This window comes from Cottoperca gobio, chromosome 19, assembly GCF_900634415.1.
Source record: "Cottoperca gobio chromosome 19, fCotGob3.1, whole genome shotgun sequence".
Lineage (NCBI taxonomy): Eukaryota > Metazoa > Chordata > Actinopteri > Perciformes > Bovichtidae > Cottoperca > Cottoperca gobio.
The window spans coordinates 7,133,695-7,157,554 of record NC_041373.1 but is presented as its reverse complement, the minus strand read 5'-3'; the positions used below and the strand labels follow the sequence as shown (position 1 = coordinate 7,157,554).

The 23,860-nt window shown below is 40.6% G+C and overlaps 1 protein-coding gene across 5 annotated transcripts in view; it reads left to right on the top strand.

Annotated features, from left to right (window-relative positions):
* LOC115024459 (ankyrin-3-like) overlaps positions 1–23,860 on the top strand; it is a 110,627-nt gene that overhangs the window by 68,383 nt on the left and 18,384 nt on the right. For 3 of the 5 annotated variants that reach the window (XM_029456021.1, XM_029456020.1, XM_029456019.1), the window contains 10 exons: positions 254–360; positions 3,206–3,430; positions 7,285–7,439; positions 8,288–8,499; positions 8,791–8,998; positions 9,678–9,774; positions 9,874–10,102; positions 11,003–11,128; positions 12,098–12,220; positions 13,369–13,450. In XM_029456021.1, the coding sequence (XP_029311881.1) occupies positions 254–360; positions 3,206–3,430; positions 7,285–7,439; positions 8,288–8,499; positions 8,791–8,998; positions 9,678–9,774; positions 9,874–10,102; positions 11,003–11,128; positions 12,098–12,220; positions 13,369–13,450 (1,564 nt within the window). Of the gene's footprint in view, positions 1–253; positions 361–1,769; positions 1,803–3,205; positions 3,431–7,284; positions 7,440–8,287; positions 8,500–8,790; positions 8,999–9,677; positions 9,775–9,873; positions 10,103–11,002; positions 11,129–12,097; positions 12,221–12,743; positions 12,771–13,368; positions 13,451–15,710; positions 20,957–23,860 lie in introns of those variants that run through there. The other 2 variants (XM_029456018.1, XM_029456017.1) reach the window with 2 other exon arrangements.

Genomic DNA, 23,860 nt, shown 5'->3' with positions numbered 1-23,860 from the left:
AAATGTTAACTTCTTATTGTCAGATTGTATTTTACTTCACTGATGTTATGAGTTTCATCAACATGCTGCATTTTCTTCATTTCTTTCCATTTGTCTTGGTTATGTAACTGCATGGCTTAATGACAGAAGCTGTACGCTTTCTAATTTCTCACACAATATAATTTCTATACTTCCTCTGAAGCACGTGCAAGATCGCTCTCATGCATTTACACACACACACTTATGCATTGCAATGATCTTGTCTCCTCCGCAGCATCTGGCGATGGCTAAGGACTGTGACAACGACTCTCTGAGGAGATACAGTTGGACTACAGATGTTCTGGATAATGTCAACCTAGTAGCCTCACCAATACACTCCGGGTAAGCGCGCTTTGAAAGGATGAGTGGATACAGGAGGATACAAGACAAGTGCTTGTCTTTGTTTCCACCTACCTGTTATGTATTCTTTGTCTGTCTTCCTTTCTCATTTTCTTTCCCCTTGAGAAAACGACTCCTACCTGCCGGGGTTTCTTCTCTCCCTCTATGATTGTCTGTTCTTGATCGTAAAGCTAATCTGTTAGCAAAACACTTCCCTCATTTCCGTAATTACTGTATAATAACATGATACCGAGTCTGTAAAAACATATAAACTCAGAAACTGATGAGACTTGGCTCTAGTTTTTCTATGTGTTTAACTAAATCACACAATCTGTGTGCTCACCTGATGCTACAGGTCAGGTAAATCCTTGGCCTCGCAGCAGCAGATCCAGCTGTGACTCACCTAAATGCGGAAATGAAGGAGCTGTAATTTAAAGCAAAAGTTTGACATTGTTGGAAATATGCTGATTCACTTTCAGGCAGAAATGAATAGGATTATGAAAAGATGAAGCTACAGCAAGGAGATGGTTAGCTTAGCTTAGCACAAAGACTTGAAACGGGAGGAAACAGCTAGCCTTTCTAAAAACTGTCCATCAGCACCTGTAAAGCACACTAATTAAAACATTGGCTGTGTTCAAACTTGCATACTAATGTACTGCATTTTACATACTCGGTCAGTATGTACTGCACTAAATGAATGATTAAGTATGCCATTACCGGCAGGCTGTTCAGACTGAAGTGAACTCAATATGTCTTCCCTGAGCTGCCGCGTAATTGAATATATTCCAATATTATTAGGCAAATAAAAGTTCTTAAATATTTTAGTGTTAAATAAGTTTTCTACGGTACATTATATATGTGAGCTCCCACGTTTTTCTTCTGAACCTTAAGGTCCCTCATTGGAATTATTATATCTGTGAATTAATTAAACCGTCAATGGACAGTCTGAAGAGCTGCAATGCATTTTGGGGCTGTTGAGTGTGTCAAGTAAACTCGCGTCTCATACTCAGAAATTCTTGCTTATCTAGTATACCACCGGGCATTACTGCCGTACACACAATCCACATACTATGCAGTTGGAACACAGTACATACTGAACTTTACATCATACATAGTATCAATAGTATGTTTGTGAGCACACAAAGCTGTTATATAAAAACAACTATTCCAGTCTTGGTGCTAGGCTAAGCTAACCGGCTCCTGGATATAGCTTTATATTTATTGGAGAGGCTGGAGAGTGGTGTCAACTCCTCATCTAACTCTCCGCCAGAAAATAAATAAGCGGATCTCCCATAATGTCGAGCTATTCCTTTAAAGGACTCCTTGGTAATCGTCTTCTCAGTGGTGTTTCCAATGACAAAGCTCTGTTGTTGACTTGTCACTCCTGCGTTGCTTTGTCGTCCATCCTGCAGTTTTTCCTCTCCGCTCCCGCAGTACGACAGCAGGTGATTGACTGTGATTGGTTGCCCTCTTTTATCACCACCACTACCTTGTTACTCCCTGGTGACATCACACCCTGCCCTCTCTGTTCACTCATAACATCTGTGTTTGCTCTCCTCACACATGAACTGTGTTGTGACAGATTAGGATTTATTTGACTTTGTGTTTATTCCTTTTGTTTGGAGGCAATATTTCTCTTAAACGTATAATATGTAACATGTCCGCATAAAAATGTCTAAAAACAACTAGACCTAGGTTATATATTGTGTTGAGTTGTGTACTTACAATATCCCAAATGTTTCTAACTATTTTCAAACCTAGAGAAATCTATAATAATGATAAAATAAGGGAGACCTCCGTGGATAATTCAGCTCCCGGTAAAAACCTCCTGAACGTCTGCATCGTCAGAGAAACAAGCTGAGCTTAAGTTAGCGGTTAGCTCCAAGCCCCTCCCGCTTATATGCGCAGAACCGCTCCGGAGAAACATTGATTTTTGACGTGAAACTGCTTTTATTCACTGGTTTTACTGACCATGTCCGTTTGTTTTGGAGAAGAGGATAAGTCATCTCCTGAACGGCTGGATCTTAAGTTATGGACAAAGAAGCTGAGCAAACATCAGTCAAATCAGTTGAATTCCTGTTCGAGATGAACATGTTGCAAACACAGATAACATGTGTGTTAGCTCATGTATTTTATAGTCTGTGAAGAATCTTTTTTTTTTCATTCGCTTGAGACGTAATCCTACTTTTCAAAGGATTCAAAATGACATTTATATTCACACCATTTATTCAAAACCTACATATAAACTAACATGATATCTTGTTCACCAAATTGCATGGTGTGGATCTGTGTGTGTGTGTGTGTGTGATTTCCTTCTTTGACTTAAAATGAGTTACACACAGGACTACACTACCTTCTAATGTGGGTAAGAAACAGTTTACACTGGAGGATCCTTTGTTGGCATCTCGGCTTATTCATCCACACAAAAGAATATTCACGTTCTGTAAATGGATGTAGCAACATTGTGACATCTACTTGACAAAGTTGGTGTTTTCTATCGGTAACCACTGCTTTAAAGCACGGCCATCGCCAACACAGAAAACTCTTTACATTACTGTTCTTTCTTTGTCTCTATTGCTCACACTTACTTTGTGTGTGTTTTGGAGATCACAGCATGAGAAGGGACTTCACCTCAACTAAAGCTCTTCTCTTTCCATCGATACTGATGTTTAATTGATGTGTATTTTTTTACTCCTTATTTCATCCTTTTCTATATCCTTTCCTCTCTGGTTATCTCCTTTTCTCCCATCATGCTTCTCTTTCTTTCATTGTTCTCTCTCTCACTTGTCTGCTTCATTGTCTGCCTATCGCTCTTTGTCTCTTCCTCCTCTTTTTCGCTCTCTGTCAGGTTCCTGGTCAGCTTCATGGTCGACGCCAGGGGCGGCTCCATGAGAGGAAGTCGTCACAACGGCATGCGCATAATCATCCCGCCAAGGAAGTGCACAGCGCCCACCAGGATCACCTGTCGCCTGGTCAAGAGACACAAACTGGCATCGCCTCCTCCGATGGTGGAGGGAGAAGGCCTGGCCAGCCGACTGGTAGAGGTCGGTCCGGCAGGAGCTCAGTTCCTCGGGTAAGACTTCATGTTTGTTTTTTTAAGCCTCACCAATATTGTTGCTGTTGCTTAATTGCTTATTTTTCTGCTCTTTTGTTCGGTGACTTGACACCTCCTTCCTTCCGCTTCTTGCCATCTCCATCTCCAACCATCTGCGTTTATATTTGAAAGTGTAAATGAGTGTATGTGCATGTTTAGGTGGAAGACATGCTGTTTAATTAGCAGTTTAAGTGTAATTGTTGCAGTGTGCTCACCCTCAAGCATTCAGTCCAACTTTGGGAAAGTAAAGGCAACATCACATACGGAAGTAAACTGTGGAAAAGTGTAGATTGGGGAGAAAAAAGTTAATATGTGCACATGTTGAAGTTTTATATATATTGAAACTATGTCAGGAAGTGTGTTGAAACCAACGGAAATGATCAATTTGGCTCAACTGAATGGAAAGGCTTTCATTACCTTTCATTTATATTTAATACAAAATACAGAAAAGTCAGCATGTTTGGTAATCCTTAAGATTTCAGTCCAGGTTGATTTTGCATCACCCTATTCACCAGTGGTGTCAGCACATGTGGTTTTAATACTACATAGGTTATTGAGGGCAGAAAAACAAACTATTGTTAATAAAGAAGTAAGGCAATCATTCTGTGAGCAACTGTGATCTGATTAATGCCGTGTGCAGCATTACATTACATTTAGCAGACGCTTACAATAAGTGCAAACAACCATAAGGATACAACTCCGAACAGCAAGAACAATAGCTTCTTTTAAGGGCAGAACAATAGCTTCAAATAAGCCAAACCAATGTAAGTGCTACATACAGAAATAAGATCATGATCTGAGTCTGCGAAGGTCGTTACCTGGCTGAGAAGTTGGAGGTGTGCATTCTGCCGCCTGCAGCTCGTCATCTAACAGCTCACTGCGGCTGCTCCGGACTCTAGTGACCGTTTTGTTGTTTTGCAGACACATTTTTGATGGACGACAGCAGTCGGCATCAAGCTCACTGACAGACGCATTGCATTTCCCGTGACTACTTCATGATAAAAGCCAACTCGTGTTAGGCCAGTTAAATGCTTTTCATGTGAAGCTGCAGAGGTGGGAAATGTTCGGTTTGCATTAGAAGTAACTTATTATGGCATTCTTTTCAGGTAATGTCGCCACAGACACCCTGCTCGTAATACTGCAAATATATAAATGTTGCAATACTTTCATCCGTGGGCCAGAGGCTCAGTCACCATTGTGTTACCTCATTGGCGATAGATAGTGACTTAACTGACATTTATTTAAAGGAAAATCTTTGAGATTAATACTTATTACTTTAAGATCTGAATACTTCTTCAACCACTGCTTATTATCATTAAACATTAGATGTAACCAATACACCGTGTGTATACCAACCAGAAACTGATATTGTGAATGAGGAGCTGCCATTGCTGTTGTCACTGATGAGTACGAGACAACAGAAACACAGACTCAGCAGAATGTGCTCTTACTGACTTTGCAAGTGTGTGTTGTGTGGGTGTGCGTGTGTGTTTCATTATCTTGCGGACGCAGTAAACTACATCTTCCCAGAAAGCTGCCAGCCCTTAATGAAGGCGAGAGCCTGGTTAGTCCAGTGCTACAGCTGGGACCCAGAGGAACTAGATTTGTTGGGTAGGAACCAAACATAGCATCCCCCCCCCACCTGCTCCTCTCCTTTGTGTACCTCCCACCTCGCTCCGAGGAAACAACACGACCGAGGCTGATTCATGCTGATATGGATATGATTATTTTACCCATCTCTATTGCTTTGTTAGGATACAGCATTACTACTATATGGTTGCCATGTAGTTTTGGGAAGAAATCAATGACATAGTGAACCTTTTTGAAGGGAGTTTACGAGTTACTACTTACATGTGTTTAAAGTTAGGTGGATGATTTGTTTTTTTTTGCCTCAATAACATCCCAGGGAGAGACATAGCATGTAGATTTTACATTTGAGATTTATAAATTCTTCCTAAAACTACACAATATAACTTTATTAAGGTTACTTTTCAGCCACTTTCATTTAGAGACCATTTTATTTTATTTCAGAAGCTATTTCTGATGTCATTGAAAGAAAAGGTTTTGATTGGCTGTTTGGACTGGACTGCGCTTGTTGGGCATGAGCCTCTTCCTCTTCAAGCCGAGCATCATCCTGCTTCCCATGACCGCTGTTACTTTACTTCACCTTTTGAGATTTTTTGTGTAATTTATTTACAGAGACATTGGTAGAAAGAGTTTGTTCTGATACATGCTGTGATATTTCAGGGCTACAGCTCAACTTACAAGATTGTTTGTCATTCTGTTGACAACATAAGCAAACGGCACGACTGTCGTCAGATTCTGATTCTGATTGGTGCATAGAAACAGGTGAACCTTCTCCCAGGAGGAGCCCCGCCCACAAAACTGAACATAATTAAATAAAATCTCTCTTGTGAAATAACTATATATACAGTATTATAGTAAAATAACTAAAATATTATATTTAAATAAACAACTGCTCGGCCTCAACTGCTTGGCAAAAGCGCTCAAAGAGTAATATCCTTTCTATACATTGCAGTGTTACACACAGGCAGTGGTGAAGAGTAACTCAATTCTGTACTTAACAACAATTTTGAGGAACTTTTTCTACATTTTCTACTACTTTCTACAACTGCTCCTCTTCATTTATTTGATATATTTAGTTACTGGTTAATGTCCAGATTTAGGTTATATAATATTTAATCTTAAATATTATAGATTAGGATAAAATTCACAAACTACCCATCAGATAAAGTTTATTTTAAGTGATTAAAATGAGCTCCACCTTTATCAGCTGCAACATTAGAATTATGAAAACGCATCACTAATTAATATCCAATAATATAACATACAGTATATGAATTTGGCCTTTCTGCATAATGAGTATTTTTACTTTTAATACCTTTAGTGTATTTTGATGTTAATACATTTGTACTTTTACTTCTAAATAGTATTTATTTTGTGTTATTGTCTTTGTATTTGGATAGACAGGTAAACATCATTCAGACATTTTCTCGCCTTCTTTTCTTTTTAACATGAAAGATAATAATAAATAAAATAAGTAATTAAATATATAAATAATATTGAATGAATTTGTTCACTGGTATTACTACTTTTGCTTTAGTAAAATATCTGAGTACTTCTTCCTTAGACTATACACAAGTGAGGTGCCACTACTATGGCGTGTCTACTTCACCTTTGCTAGTGAATAGTGAATAGTGTGCTCATGTAGGACCTTATCACTCATAGTAAGAAGCTGATTGAGAGAATAGCACTTTTAAGAAAACATTTTTTGTGACTTTTATTTTAGAGGATTGAATTCAATGAATATAGTTCCACTGTTTGTCCTTTTGTACTGTGTACTCTGAGGGAAAATGGTCCTCAGAGTAGAGTATGTTCATCATCCTCTCTTGTGTTGCCATCATGCCTTGTTTGAATAAGGGCTGTGCAGCTTTCTCCCCTCACTCCTCATTCCATTTCATGTGAAGTCGACGACACGCACTGCGAGTGACCCATCGGACTGCAGCACGGCCACAGCTATCATTATGAAGCTCATTCATACCTGTACCGTGTGTTTCTGACAACAATGTCCTTCAATGTTCCTTGTTCATATTCCACTTTGTTTGTAGAATGAACACACTGAATGAAATCCACCTTTGTAAGTGTTAATCCCAGCCTGTGGTTAAAGAGAAGCTGTATGATATGTCCTCCATCATGTCTGACCTTAATTTAAAACTCTTTTTTTCTTGGTATACCCATCACCTGCCATTTTCGTCTTAAATGAATGAACTATGATTAATTCAATCATACTTTCATGACATCTCCCTTACCAGGCCTGTGATAGTGGAGATCCCACATTTTGGCTCGATGCGGGGCCAAGAGAGAGAGCTGATCCTGCTGCGCAGCGAGAACGGAGAAAGCTGGAAGGAGCATATGTACGACTACAAGACTGACGACCTCAATCAGCTCCTCAGTGGGATGGATGAAGGTGAAGCACCGATTTGACTTTTTTTCTTTATTATTTAGTCAAAACTTTGTCTTTTAGCTACACCCGGGAAAGTTTTTCTATATCAGGCTTTCCGTGGATAAAATTCATAAAAGGCATTGAATTCATTCAAGGCCTTAATAGGTATTAAAAGTCGATCTTTCCAAGTGTTTAAAGTAGCTATTTATGAATGTTTTTTTTCTGACATTGCAATTCAAAATGACATTAAAAAGTAATTGGTAACATCTATTTTTAAAATAGTCTTCTGTAGGCTTTTCGCTTTAACGTCACGCAGATCAGGATAGCGGAACCAACAATACTCATATTTGCATGATGTAGTTTGTTCAGGAAGTGTTTCAAATGCACAATTCAGGCACATGCAGAGTTACTGTAAAGTTGGTCATGAAAATAATCTTAAACCTAACTTGCCTTTAGCTCTATGAACCTTATAAATTAAAATGACACATGCCTATGTGTAGATTATATGAGATCACAGCATCTTCTCAATTATTCTGACAGCATTAGTTTTTGTAATAACTTAAGCAAATAACTAGGTGGTGTCTGATGTTATTGTAGGATTTATTCTCCCTTTTGTGTTTAGGACCAATAAGTTATAATTTGTTATAATACTTATTATTTCATAGAGCACATAAAATAACAAAATAACAGTATTATGTCTGTTTTTTAAAGATAGGTAAGTTACGTAATTACAAGAAAAAAGAATTAAAGTAAAATAAAGATCATTTAGATACTTGGTTTCTAGTACTACACACTGAGCTGTTTGTGTAGGTTTGGAAAATAAATGATTTATAATTGATTGATTGTTATTTATGTATTTTGCTTCCCTGTAGAGCTGGACAGTCCTGAGGAGATGGAGAGGAAGAGAATCTGCCGCATCATCACCAAGGACTTCCCACAGTACTTTGCTGTCGTGTCTCGAATCCGGCAGGAGACCAATCAGATGGGACCAGAGGGTGGGACTCTGTGCAGCCGGAGCGTCCCATTGGTCCAAGCTTCCTTCCCTGAGGGGGCGTTAACCAAGAAGATCAAAGTTGGATTGCAGGTGAGTTTAGAGTAGTGTTCATTTTGTCAGCTACTTTTTTTAATTTAGTCTTAATCCTGCTTCAAATGTCCTTGTTATATTTTATCATATTCAGGCAACTTCATCCTGTTTAGTTTTTTAGTCAAGTTTTAGTTTACTTAAATTCATTTTAGACTTATTTTACTCAAAATAAAACCCTGACTATTTTAGTATAGTTTCAGTCTGTCTCACTCACACCACAGTGGCAGAAGCTTGCAGGTACACACATGTAAACACACATTAAACAGACATCACTGGTCTCTTGTCTCGCAGGCCCAGCCAGCACCCGATGAGACTGTGAAGAAAATCCTCGGTAACCGAGCAACCTTCAGCCCCATCGTTACCGTGGAGCCCAGAAGAAGAAAGTTCCACAAGCCCATCACCATGACAATCCCAGTCCCGCCTCTCTCAGGGGAGGGAGTCACCAACGGCTACAAAGGAGACTGTACACCATGTCTCCGCCTTCTCTGCAGCATCACAGGTGTGTGTGTGTGTGTGTGTGTGTGTGTGTGTGTGTGTGTGTGTGTGTGTGTGCGTGTGTGAGAGTGTGTTACAGTACTTGTACAGCTACCTTTGTGAGGACCAATTTGAGATTTTTGCTTTTTCCAATTTTAAGTTCAGAATGATTTTTTCGAAAAAGGAGGAAATGTTTACTTTACTTTTCAAAGGGATGTTTAAATAGTTAAGATATGGTTTAAAAGGTAAACTTGGAAGAAGGTTAATGGTTAAATTAAGGTTGAGGTTAGACCACAGACTGTATAAAAATTGGACGTAGTTTTACGGGGGGGGGTTCTCTCCTCTTTCCTCCGCTATGTCTCTGACTATGTGTGTGTGTCGGGAGCGTAGGAGAGAATGTAAATGCGCTAAGCAACGCAGTAGACACTGAAATGTGCACATAAATTAGATAAATAGCGCCCCCCCAAGACAATGGTAGGGGAAACACTGAGCAACTTAATGTCATAACATCCAACAAATCTCAGGCCTTTTACTGTATGTGTCAAGAAACACCAAATCTTATCCAATTTCTTATTATTTGGCGCAAATATATATACTGTTAACCTGATTTAATATCTTGCTTTGTGTAAATTAGTTTTTTGCACCTTATTGATAATCTTTATTGCTTACTTTGTTTTATGTAAATCTTCCTATATTTCTTCCAGGTGGTACGTCCCCAGCACAGTGGGAAGACATCACTGGCACAACTCCTCTCACCTTCGTCAATGAATGCGTCTCCTTCACCACTAATGTTTCTGCTAGGTGAGACACTGACTACATGTGCATGTGTTACACTGTTCTGCTCTGTTGTACTTACTTCTGTGTCTGAAATGTTCTTCATTGTATTTGTCATCTGTGCAGGTTCTGGTTAGCAGACTGCCACCAGATCCCAGAGACGGTGGGCTTGGCCATGCAGCTGTACAGGGAGCTCATCTGCGTGCCCTACATGGCCAAGTTTGTGGTGTTCGCTAAGACGAACGACCCAGTGGAGTCCAGACTGAGGTGCTTCTGTATGACAGACGACAAGGTGGATAAGACCCTAGAGCAGCAGGAGAACTTTGAGGAGGTGGCCAGGAGCAAAGACATAGAGGTACATAATTATTGGTTGGTTATGACCTCCGCCAAGGAATTTATGTTTTCAGTTTGGTCTTTTTGTCAGCAGGATCACGAATAATCTAGTGCCCCGATTTTCATGAAACGTGTTATAAAGGTGAAGCATCGACCAAGAAAGAACCCAGAACATTGTGATGCTGGGCCCAATCACGGGGCGGACACACTCATTATTTTTCACTTTTGTTAACATTGCAAGATGGGGCATTTGGCCTTGATGGAGGTCTGTGCTGTCAGAGTGCACTTCTAGTTATCGAAAGTGAGGTTTAGGGATTTTGGAGCATAATCCAAAATTAAGGAGCCTAATATGTTAATACAGCAGTACTTTTAGTAGTTTATTATTATTATTATCTCATGTGGTATGTGCACAAAGTTCTTGTCCATGTATTATAATTAGTCATTTAAGATGATTTTGATTGACTCAAGGTAAAACACTGGATGTGAAGCAATCTTTTGTCAAATGCCTTTATGGTCTGTTATTTACTTTATTCAGTTAAGGTTATTTACACAGCCTCTGTGTCACTTGGGAATTTGTTTAGATTTAAAACATGTATTTTAAAGTATTAGGATGGTTTATCCACGTGCCTTAAATTGATTGCAGCATTACATGAAGCTTACATCATTAATCAGTGACATTACTATAATGGTAACAGTAAAGACGGTAAGGCTTTTAGAAATGATCATATAAAGAAAAGTGCTGAGAAAAGAAAGGAAGTTGAAAGAATTGTAAAGTGTTTGTGCTGAGTGACGTTAAAGGGAACAAGCAGCTGTGGGCTACTTCCAGACCTTACCATGAAGACTTTAAAAAAGTCTGTATCGAGAGTGACGCATTATGGTGTTGTACGTGATGTGTCGTTCTGACCTCTATGTGCTCTCTCAGGTTCTGGAGGGCAGGCCCATCTATGTGGATTGCTATGGAAACTTGGCTCCTCTGACTAAAGGTGGTCAGCAGTTAGTTCTTAACTTCTACGCCTTCAAGGAGAACCGTCTGCCCTTCTGTGTCAAGGTACTGCATACAATCTATCATCACCATTGCCTACAACAACCTCCACAGGCTGGTGATGTAAGATCTATAAATCAACATAACAAAAAATAGTTGAAAGTTACTAAAATTACACCAGAAATGTCACACCCTAGTACAAAAGGGCATAAGACATAATGCTGGAGAAAAGCAGCAACAGGGACAATTTGGTTTCTCATAAAATACTGTTCAAGCTTTTTTCGCTGCGTTAGTCTTTCCCCACCCTTAGCTTTCAATACAATAAACCAAGTCCACAAGGTATAATAACCTAGTTCTCTTTGCCACTGATTAATACCTAATTGATCGACCCATTAACCTCATGTTCTCCATAATCAATCCTCTTGCATCATTTGGTGAAAACTATTCTTGCTGCATGTGAACTTCTCAAAAACACCTAATTGGAAGGGCACCATGTGTACAACATTACGTACAAATAGAGTCGTTATTTAAAAAAAAGTTCAATCAGCATAACATTTCTGATAATATGTAAAAACAAAGTCAAAGACATAGTTTTGAGGGACATTTTATATGCTTTAAGGTGGCATCTTGGAGCCATACTAGATTTAGATTATTTTCATTGCAAAGTACTGAGATATGAAATGCAGTTTAGCGTCCAACCAGAATTGCAAAAAGCAGAGTGCAGAGTAATGTACATATACAGTATATAGTGGTAGACACTAAGGGGTATATATGGACACATACAGTATGAACATGTGCAGCAGTTACCAAAATATAAAGTGCAGGTTTATGCACAAGTGTGGACAGTAGTATAAATACAAATACACTACACGCGAGATATATACAGTATGGACAACAGTATGAATATGTACGGGGAGATATGCAGTACAGTTACAAGTACTACATTCTGCAAGTGTACACATTGAAGTACATCCACAGTGACTACCACCTTTATAAAGGAACAAGGTACATAAAGAAGCAATGTTCTCTCTCTAGGTGAGAGATCCCAGCCAGGAGCCATGCGGTCGTCTTACGTTCCTCAAAGAATGTAAGACCATAAAAGGCCTTCCACAAACCGCCGTGTGCAACCTGAACATCACACTGCCTGCTGTGAAAAAGGTAAGGTAACGCAAACTCACCATTCTCTGTTTTCACCTCCATAACCATACTCATGGTTAGGGTACTTTTGGCCCCAATAACACTGATAGATGAAAGACAGAAAAAGACTTTGGCCAAACTGCCGCCACTGTGTCTTTTATCTGTTTAAAGCTTCTCTCTATGTAAATCTATGCAGTGGATTCTTGTCATTGGCTGTTTCATTTAGTTCCTACCTACCTTTTTATTTGGATGACATGCTTTTGGCTGAGGGCTTTTGTGCAAAAGGGCTTTTTTATTATTAGGCTGGCTTTTTGTGGCTTGAGTTCATTTGCTTTTGTTGCTGCTGAGTGTTGGCGCTTTATACTTATTATTTTTTTGGTGTTCGTTTAGTCTGTGTTTTTTTGTTTTTGTTTGCTGAGTTTGCTAAAGTGGCTTCTCTTCTGAGCTTCTGTCAATCACGCCTTTTTCACACCCTGATGTTTCTTTTCCCCCTGCTTTCCATTATGTTACTCCCCCTGTTTCTGCAATGCATCTTGGGAACCAGGAAATGGAGTCAGATGCCGAGGACGAGGTAAACCACACCCTCCCCACCATTTGCTGTCCTCTGCGCTAGATCTATAGCAGCCCTGCTTCATCATAGCATTATTCTTTCCGCTTCTACAAGGAACAATACGAGCTTTCCTTGTTCAAAGATACCTTTAGCTGTTCAGTTTTGCATGAAACACTGTAGAACGATTTGTTTTATATCCAATCCTTATCCCTTCCGCTCTACAGTATGTGATACAAGTGGCTTTGGAGTTTAGGTGTACTTACATTGTCCTTAAGTTAAGCTTTAACCTTTAGTAACATTACCTAATTCTGATTATATGCACTTTTAAGTACTTAGAATTTAGAGTTTGTCGCCTTATCATGACTAACTTAAGCTAATTTGCCTAGTTTGGCGTAGAAACACTTATTGTAAGTAGTACTACCAGTACAAAAATAGAAGATTGAAGTGCAGAGAATTAATTGTTAATTATTATTAATGTTATTAATACCAACTAATGCAGTCAATAGGGTTTGCTTTAATTTGACATTTAAAAGGTCCAAATGTTGGTCATTTGGCAGCACCATACAATGTAGGGTGACCTAGAACTAATAGGTTTTTGTGTTGTTTGCTATTGTTGCAGACTGAAAAGCCAGAGCGACGTCATACCTTTGCATCCCTAGCCTTACGTAAGCGCTACAGCTATCTGGCCGAGCCTGCACTGAGTGAGTTTTGACAATTTTCACTAACAAACCCTTTGATGAATTTAAAAAATGGCAATTTTCGTGGATAAGATAGTCTATTAACAATTTCAATTAACTTGTAAAATGCGTGATCGATTTGTAGATAGATGTGACTTACTTAATGTAATAAATGCATATTTCTCATCCTACATAACATGCACTGTCCACATGCACATATTTTTGCATGGGTCAATGAGTGGTTTTTGTGCTGTGCTTGCCCACATTGTGAGTTTTTCTGGGTTTGTTTGGTTGATTTCCACTGCTGAGTTTCAAAAGTCCAAATACAGCAACATCAAACATTTTCTTTGGCTTACCAACACAATGTTATAGGCATTTGGGAGGGAGGTCAAAGTAAAATTGTATTTATTTTTCATTTGTCCCCTCTGAGTTCATTTGGCTTTGTGATGATGTAGCAGTTTTTTGTGGGACAAGCATGCATGATAGGAGGTCTTGAGTTTGGCTTTCTTTCAGGTGTTTATTTTCCTGTTTTTCACACTTTGTGCTTGTCACCAGTTTTTATCAATCTTGCATGACAAAATGGACCAAAACTTAAGTCTTGGAAAACACATTTTGTCTTGTTTTGTTTTTTACATAATAAAAGGAAAATTGAAACTTCTGCAGCCCTTGGGTCTGTTGTATCATAGTGTCTAAATTGTCTTTGGGAAATCTGTCATGTAAATGTTGGATCAAACAGATAAAAGGTACTTAAAAAAGCAGATTGAAATTAGAGCCAGAATCCATATGCTGATTTTAGAACATCTAAAATCCAAAGAGAGAAGTTGTTTTTGTGTTGATCCTGGTGCATTTGTCTTACCATTTTTCTGTTGTCAATTGTCTATGCCATTGTCTTTGGGATTTTACTTTGCTGCTGTATGTGCTTTGTTAAGTTTATTCATTATGTTGTTGCTGTTTGAGTCATGTCCCAATCCTGATCACACAGGAACACAACCATTTCTTTTCACAATTCCATCTTCAATCAGTACTGAAATATCAGAACTTCATAAAATATATGAATATTTTCCCTTGCTTGATACCAGGACTGCGTCACTGACCAACTCTTCCTCCTCTGATCTCTTCTTCTTTCACATTTTATTTTCCTTTTCCTTCCCCAACATAATTTTCTGTTACCTTTATAATTCCACATTCTTGTTTTTTTTGTTGTTTTTTTCATTCCTTCTGTATCTTTATTTCTACAAATTCATCTGAAGAAACGGCAGTTGAGCAGCGAAGCACAACAGCAAGAACACTGCCTGCTGGTTACCCTCACAAACCTGTCTTTCCAACCAGACCTTACCCACCATGGTCGACTGCTCCTATTACCGTCCCTGGCCAAACAAGGCCCGTCGGAGTGGGGGGTTCCTTCACCTCTACCGATTCACCGGCAGGCTCACCAGCTGCTTCTCCATTGAAAACTACCTGGCCCCTCTCCTCCCCGTCACATGCATGCACTGCAACAATCAAAGTCACCCTGGGAGCTCCACCACCACCACCTACCCCAGTTAAATCAGTTAGTGACATAGTGTCCTCATCCCCCATCAGGTCTTACAGGGCTATGCCTTCACCCATTAAAACTGTTGTCCAGCTGGGTCAATACCCTGTCCAGGGGTCTGCCAGCCTTGTGTCCTCTGGAAGCCCATCTAAACCTGCCACAGATCCAGCATCTATCAAAACCCTTGCTTCAGCATACACATCAAGGACTTCCCCACTTCACTCAATACCAAATGGTTCTGTGCCAGAAAGGTCATCAGCTTCTCTTACTGCCCCAGCATCACCAAAGTCACTTTACAACATGTACAATTCTAATCTGCCTTTTAAAACTACCCTTGGGTCCCCAATTGTGACAGATTCATCTGTTAAAAACATCTCCAGCCTGTCCTCTTTGAAAACTTCTGTAGATTCAACACTCTCATCGAGAGGAGGGAGGACGTCCCTCTCGTCTCTCTCCTCAACTGGACAGACAACCATTGCTTCCTCAGAATTGTCCATGATGAACGGATCAGTCTCTCCGGTTAAATATCCATCCTCCTCCTCCACACCCTCCTCCCCTTCTTCTCGCCATCTTTCAGAGAGAAGTAGCAGCCTTCAAGAGAGGATCCAGGCCACCACCCAGGCAGCAACCTCCGGTGTCAGCGCAGCCATAAATGAAGCTATAGACTCATATTCTGTATCGGGCTATGGCACTCTTAGATCATTGTCCTCCTCGCGTAGGTCTGCAGGAGCAAGCTCTGCCTACGGTTCTCTGAGATCTGTAGCTGCCTCCTCCAGCTCGGCAGTTTCTTCTAACACGGTACCTGTGTTTTCAGTTAGTTAACATCATTCCAGAGACCCCTGTCAAACCAGGGCCAGGGTCTCTCAAAATGGCACTACCTGATTCTTCTCGTCTCTCATCCTCGTCTTCTTCCTCTTTGTCTTCCTGTGTTACTGCCTCAAAAATAAAGTCCCAACTTAAATCTCCTCCGTTTATCACACCGCCCATCATCCATCCAACTGGAACTTCCAACCAGGAGATATTAAAAGATGTAGCAGACATGAAAGAGGATCTGATGAGAATGACAGCTATCCTACAGACAGACACACAGACAGCAGCTAAAACTGTTCAAACATCACATACTGGCACTCTTAAAGAGACCAAGTTAGAAGATGAGGAGCCATTTACTCTAGTAGAGAAAGTGAAAGAAGACTTAGTGAAAGTCAGTATGATATTACAGAGAGATATCAAGAGTGAAGGTAAGGCAAGTGCAGGTAAAGAGAGAGCCTCTGAGGATGAATGGGAAGAATTTTCCAGAGATGAAATTGAGGAGGCACAAAGTAGTGCCCTCTCAGCCAATTACCCTCCTTTTGAGGAAAACAGTCTCCTGCTCAAGCAGCAGTCTATGTCAAGCAAAGACTTAGAGTTGGCTAAAGTAGTAGATTTTTTAACAAATGACATTGGTGCAAGCTCTCTCTCCAGAATGGCAGAGTTGAAATGTAGGCACGAGGAGGAGGCAAGAAGGGATGGGGAAGAGAAACAGAAACGTGTTCTTAAACCATCTATGTCGATACAAGAGCACAAACTCAAAATGCCTCCACCTGTCTCAGGCATGCTCAGGTCACCCTCAGAGAAGGACTTAAGCAAACTTGCTGAATCCTATCAGGGGACTGACACTATTTTGGAGTCCCCCGAAGACCTCTCCCATGAGCAGGATAAGAGTCCCCTGTCTGACAGCGGGTTTGAGACCAGGAGTGAAAAGACGCCCTCTGCTCCTCAGAGTGCAGAGAGTACAGGACCTAAGCCTTTATTCACAGATTCACCCATCCCTCCCTGCGTAACTGAAACCAGGACTGAAGTGGTCCACATTAGGAGCTATGAGCAACCTGATGATCTTTGTGATCCTGTACTCATGGAGGAGGCTGCATCTGCTCTTCTGTCTATAGAGCCAGATAGAGCTTCAACAAGCTCCATGAAAGCCGTACAGATGAAAATGCCAGAAGAGGACTCCATGATGAACAAAAGTGTGTGTCTTAAAGAGGAAACTCATATTACTACTACTACTAGAATGGTCTATCATAAGCCCCAACTGACTGATAGCGCAGAGATGATAGAGGAAGGTATGTCGGTTAGAGATATCATGAAAGCTTTTCAGTCAGGTAGAGACCCATCTAAAGAACTGGCAGGCCTTTTTGAACACAAAGCTAGCCAGGATTCTGTCAAAGGCGATGAGCTGACTCCGAGATTTCTTGACAGAGACATTAAATCCAAACCTAAAGTCGAAAGGATAATCGAGGTTCATATCGAAAAGGGACACAGCACAGCAGAGCCAACTGAGGTTATTATCAGGGAAACCAAGAAACACCCTGAGCTTTATGTTTACAAAGGGGACCATGGAATTAAGGAACTTACTGATTACGATGAGGCCCAACAGGAAGAGGAGGAACTTACTGTTGAAGAATCTCTGCCCTCCTTTCTTGAAACATCTTGCGTTAACACCCCAGTGTCACAGGAGGAGGATAGTCGCCCAAATTCTGCCCAGCTGATGGCAGATGATTCGTATAAAGCCCTGAAACTATTGAGCCAGCACTCCATAGAATACTGTGATGATGAGCTATCAGAAATAAGAGGCGAGTCATATAGGTTTGCTGAAAAAATGCTCCTCTCAGAGAAACTTGACGCATCATCGCTGTCTCACTCTGACACAGAGGATTCAGCCATGGGGTCTGACAAAAACCGGCATTTAGTTTCTGAGGAGAGTGGAGGCCGTGGCAGTGACAGTCAGCAGCATGGGAGTCCAAAAAGAGAGTTTGGTTCTAAGTCATCAAAAGATGGGTCCCCTAAATTCGTGCACAGGGACGAACCATCTCAGTTTGATAAGGTGACAGTGCTTCATTACTCCACAGATCAGGGCAGCCCCAAACATGCTGTTTGGATGCGGTTTACAGAGGATAAACATGACAGGAGCAGGGATAAGCTCCTTTATGAGGATAGGGTTGATCAAACTGTAAAGGAAGCTGAAGAAAAACTCAGTGAGGTATCACAGTTCTTTCGGGACAAAACAGAGAAGCTTAATGATGAATTGCAGTCCCCTGAGAAAAAGCCTGTGAGACGAGAGCCAAAGGAACCCAGGTCTTGGCCTAGCTCAGCATGTAGTACCCCCGAGAAAACACAGCAGAAACCTAAAGCAGAGGAGGGCTTCAGTAAAAGCAAACTTAGGGAGCCTTCTGTTGGTAAAATGTTTGACCATACCACTACAACAGAAAATAAAAGTTTTAGCTTACCAAGCAGTCCCCAGAAAAGCATGCTCCCTCATATCAGTGAAGATCAAATTAAAAAACAAGTTAAAATGACTGATTCTGAACCCTCTTCTCCCTCTCATGTAAATTCAACATCCAAAGTCAATGCTGCAAGGATGAAGTTTGAATCTGAGACCCAGAAAAGTCAAGTCAAATCTAGTCCAACCAAAATTCCTCCTCCAGTGCAGCCAAAACCTTCAATAAAGAAACTACAGGAGAGCAAACTTCCTGTTTATCAGTTTTTTGCTGCAGGAAAAACATCAAAAGTATCTGAAACTTCAGAAGAAGTAACTCCAAAAAAGGATATGGAGAAGGACACACGTGCTGCCACAGACAGCAGTAAAGCTGCTTTGATATCGTCAACATCTAAAGTCCCAAAACATACAAGAGACAAGTCACCAAACAAAAACATCCCAGAGCCTTTCTTGCAAAGACAAATTAGTGAAACTGAGAGTCAAAGAGCAACTACTAATGGGAAAGATATCTCTTCCACTGTTATTCAGGAAATTAAAGAAAGCAATAAAGGTCAGAAAGTCCAGGCACCTGTTGTTCATGATAATACTAGACTACTAGAGAAAGATTGTGATGCTAAAAAGAGTCCACAAGTGACAAAAAGTGAGTCCGCTTCCAAAGAAGTATTAGCTGAGATTTCAAGAAAAGACACAGAAGAACCACTAAACAAAAACCTTAGAAAAAAGACAGAATCACAAATCCCTGTAAGATTGTCTTCTAATTTAGATAATGACCTAACAAAGAAACAGACAATAACTAAACCCTCACAGATACCTACATTATCTAAGAGCAAAATACAGACACATCTTGAGACAACCCCGATAAAAACAGATCTGACTTTTGAAATTCTAGATAATGCACCCAGAGATTCCAACTCTAATAACCTTCACAGCCCTAGCGACACACTGGAGAAAGTTATAACCCCTCCAGCTGCTACAACAACCAAAGAGAACTTCAAAGGAATCAAAACTTTACCTGTTTATGTCAGTGTCCAGGTGGGAAGGCAGGCAGAGAGGGAAGCCAAAGGGGCACTGTACACAGTCAAAACAAAATCAAACTCAGCCCTCAGCCCCATAAGCCCTGATGATGACACACTAGAACAGGTCTCTTTCATAGATAGCTCAGTGAAAAGCCCGCTTACACCAGAGACCCCCAGCTCTGAGGAGGTCAGCTATGACCTCACGTGCAAGACCCCTGATGGCTTTATAGGATTTATGCCAGGGAAACCCAGCCCTATCATGGAGGTATTTGAAGAATCAGAGGAAGATGACCAAAGCAAAGTTGTTTTCTCTTTTAAAGAGGTCCTACCAGAAAGCAAAACTAGTGTTCACAGCACCCAAGCAGACCTTGCTAATGCGAATAAGCAAGAAACAAAAAATAATGATAACCAGCAGATATTAACTTATAATTTCAATCAGCAAGAAACCGCAGACAATGACAGGCATGATCCAATGGTCGAGCGGGAGCATCAAGAGGTCTCAAAAGACAAAGGCATCGCGTATATTGAGTTCCCTCCCCCTCCTCCTCTCGACTCTGTTTCAGAAATGTCAGACCCAGAAAGGAAAAGTTCCTGTGCCTCTTCAGACACTGAGACAGAAATGATGGAGGTGAACTTACAGGAAGAACATGACAAGCATTTGCTGACTGAGCCAATTATACGTATCCAACCCCCTTCCCCTGTGTCGGCGGGGGAAGATGACAGTCAATCAAATGATGAAGAGGAAGGAGAAGATGAGGATGGGTCAATCTTTCAACCAATTCCTTGTAGGAAACTTGCTTTCAAAGTTCCTGAGGAAGAGAAGAGGAAGGAGAAGGAGAAGGCATCTATATCCAAAAAACATGACACAAATGGAAACAACAAAGAACCTAATGGAGGGACCAATGGTTCCAATGGTTCCAATGGTTCCAATGGTTCTAAAGATTCTAATGGTAAAGCAGAGGACTATGAATATGAACAAAATGGAAATGACCAGTCAATTACAGACTGTTCAATAGCCACAACAGCTGAATTTTCTCATGACACAGATGCAACAGAGATAGATTCCCTAGATGGATATGAACTTCAAGATGAGGATGATGGCCTGTGCGAGCAGGCAGATTTACGTCTGTTTGGTCTTCCAGACAGCCGGAGAGACGTATGGGCAACAGACACATTTAGGTCCACTGACCGCTCTTTTCCTCCAACCAAACTGGAAGTTATTGAAGAGGAGAAAACCCCAGAGGAATGTCAAAATGACCCTTTCAAAAAAGATAGCCCATCAAATGGTGGGATACCTGATGGTGTTAGTAAGGATGGGGTTAAAAGTCAGGAACAAAACGAGTCAGATAAGGAGGGATTTTCAGACACTTACTTTAGTTATAAGTTAGAAGAGGAGTTTAATTCTCCTTTTAAGACTGTTGCCACAAAGGGGCTGGACTTTGACCCCTGGCCCAGTAAAGGTGGAGAAGAAGAAGAAGTCGTTGATATGGGAGGGACAAAGGGAAGCAATGGTGAGCCAAAGCCTTTTGGACTAGCAGTGGATGACCAGTCTCAGGCCACAACACCAGACACTACCCCAGCCCGAACACCAACGGACGATAGCACGCCGACGAGCGAGCCAAACCCATTCCCCTTCCATGAAGGGAAGATGTTTGAGATGACACGCAGTGGTGCGATTGACATGAGCAAGAGGGACATGGTGGAGGAGAGGCTCCAGTTTTTTCAAATTGGTGAGCATTACTACTCGTCGGGCAGGTACAGGGTCAGGGACTCAGAGGTAGATGCCTCCTCACAACACGGGGATCACTTTAATATTCAGGATCCCACAAATATCTTAACAGTCCCTCAAGCCTCCATTCAAACTACTACTGTCCAGCTAGAAATATCAAATTCTGCTGGCAGTTACACCACATGCAGAGACTCAACTTCAAACACTGAGCCAAAATTCTCCACTTTTAGAACAGGGTTCAAGTTGTCATCTGATAAAACCTCTGATGCTTCAAATAGCAGTTCTAATAGTAGAATACCAGGCATCTTTGATCACTCTAATGACACAACCTCAGGAACAACTGTAAATAGTTCTTATTCTGTAACCTCAAACTATACAGATTATTCTAATTTTGATACAGGTATGACAGATAACTATTTGAATAATAGACCATCAGGCATCACAGATTATTGTTCAAATCACAGAATTCCTTCAGGTACATCCAACCATTTGGATTGGATCTCAGAAAATCACACTTATTACCAAAGCACAGATTCTTCTTCTGCACCATCACAACAGATTAGCAATTCCCAAACATGGAGCAGCAATGCCAGCAGTAATATCCCTGACTCCCAATATGTCCATTCAGATGTCATTCAGGCTGGCGGCAGTATTGTGTTCAACTTGTTGTCCTCTTCAGGATCAACTCTGCAAGAGGTCAGCAGGATAGAAGCATCATTCAGTCAGCTACAGAACAGCAGGGAAGGCAGAGCTTATACTAATGTAGCAATAACAAACACAGGAGCCAAAGACGTCAAAGGCAAGATATGCAAGTCCAGGTTACCAGTGAGGGCGCCCAAGCGCAAACTATGCAGTCAAAGTCAACCACTAATGAAAGACAATGTTGATATATTCCTAGTAAGGAAACATACAATGCATAATGTCAGGAAAAGATTAGACCCTTTTGAGAATGTATTTCCTAAATCTAGAATACCAGTAATGAAAGCCATGAAATACTCCCCTTCACAGGAGCAGAAGCAGGTTCAAACTAAATCTGTGGTTAGTGATAAAAGTATTAAAACTGCCAGGGGTAATAAACAACTACTTAAAGGCAGATCCAGTACTGAACAAAGATACAGTTTAGTTAAACACGCAGGTAGAAGTAGCACAAATGAGACGGCAAGAAAAAAAAGTGCAGTAGTTTCAAAAAACGTTAAAACACGGTCGGTCAATAGCCAGGCAGCCAAACGTTTGGACCAAACCATTCCCAAGGAAGCTGAAAGAAAGTTAGAGGGAAAAACACTGCCCACTGAGGACGAAGAGAGCTGCAGCCTCAGCACTACCAGGAACACTTCCTTGTCAGAACCATCTAGAGCTTCTAGAAGTTCCTGTCCTTCACGCACCTCTACCTCCACCTCCACCAGCACCACCACATCAACACCATCTGCTAGAGATGTGAGAGCTGAGGTTGAGCAGGCCAGCAGTGAGAGGAGGATGAGGAGGAGCAGGAGGAAGTGTAGGCGGACACTTGGGAAGGAGCAAGAGCAGAAGGAGGAAGGGAGTCAGGTTGATCAACCAATCACGGCTCCTGTCACAGAGAACCAGACTAGTTTGTAAACTCTTTCTAAACGATTGTTATACTTTTATCTCTATCTCTGAGATGCATGTAGCTGTCGTGGGTGCTTTGTGATGTGACGTTTTAAGTGTAGCTGTCACTTCTTCTTCCTGTCGTTGTTGTTATCTGTGTCCTGTGCTGTCTGATTTAGACAAAGAGGTAAAGGCTAAGACACGACGACAGAATCAACTCTAAATATGTCCCTGGATCCCTGATTTAATGCTAATTAATGTTGAGAATCGGTTCGGGAAAGGGATATCTGTATAGGTACTATGATAGTGGATTAATTACCTCATGGCTAGTGGGAGCTTTACAAGAGACTATAGTGATGTCTTTGGTGCACAGGAACTGAAATTTCAATATCAGCAAACACTTTTTAGTCGTTACTATTGGTTTGCAAGTCAGCACACATGAAGGGCTAAGTTAAGAGTATGTATGCTTTTCTTTCTGTTACTGTGGGGGTCTTTTAGGCTACCATACACGTTCTCACTTTCATTTCACTCTACAAATCAAGTTAGCTTCGCACCTCACCACATGATGACACCACACCGCTCACTTCCACCCTCGACATGTTTAAGACCCTAGATGTAAAAAATAGTTTGGGGAAATATGACCTTGTGTTTGTTTTGGTCTGCTTGCCTGGTTTGTAGAAATCATTTTGTGGTACTTTGCTCTCTGAAAACACTGCAAAAACAATTCATCAGCTGAACTTGACAATCAGATAAATGTAAGCTGCACAAGAGTTCGACAGTGTAGTCAGTTGGTGGAAAAAGTTAGTGCAGCTGGATTACTTTTGATTTCAAGTTGAAGCCATGAATTGCTTTTATCAGTGGCAGGGAATGTTGCCTGATGGTAGATCGTTTGTTGTCAGTGACGTGATGCAAAACTCTTTAACTCTTTCAACATTTACTACTAATACTACTAAACTAATACTACTGGACGTCAAACATTTTAGTTTGAAAATGTGATTTTTGTTTTTCCTTTTCTGGCCTCACAGATCCTCATGCTTTTGATTGTACTTCTTATTATCACTTGTCTCACTGATGTTCTTTAATAGTGCTAGTCTAAGAGTAGTTTGCAACAATCTAATAAGATTGATATTTATTTTTTTTGCTTAGTTATCCTTAGTTAGTATGAAAATCTACCCTTGTAAAATGGTATGAAAATCTCTACTATTACAGTACAATTCTCTCTATCCAAAGGGCACATCTACATTTCACAAAGCTTAATAATTAAGAGAAAATAAATAGAATTTATCTCTTTAGAGAAGCAATTGAAATAATTTAAGGAATAGTTTAACATTTTGGGAAA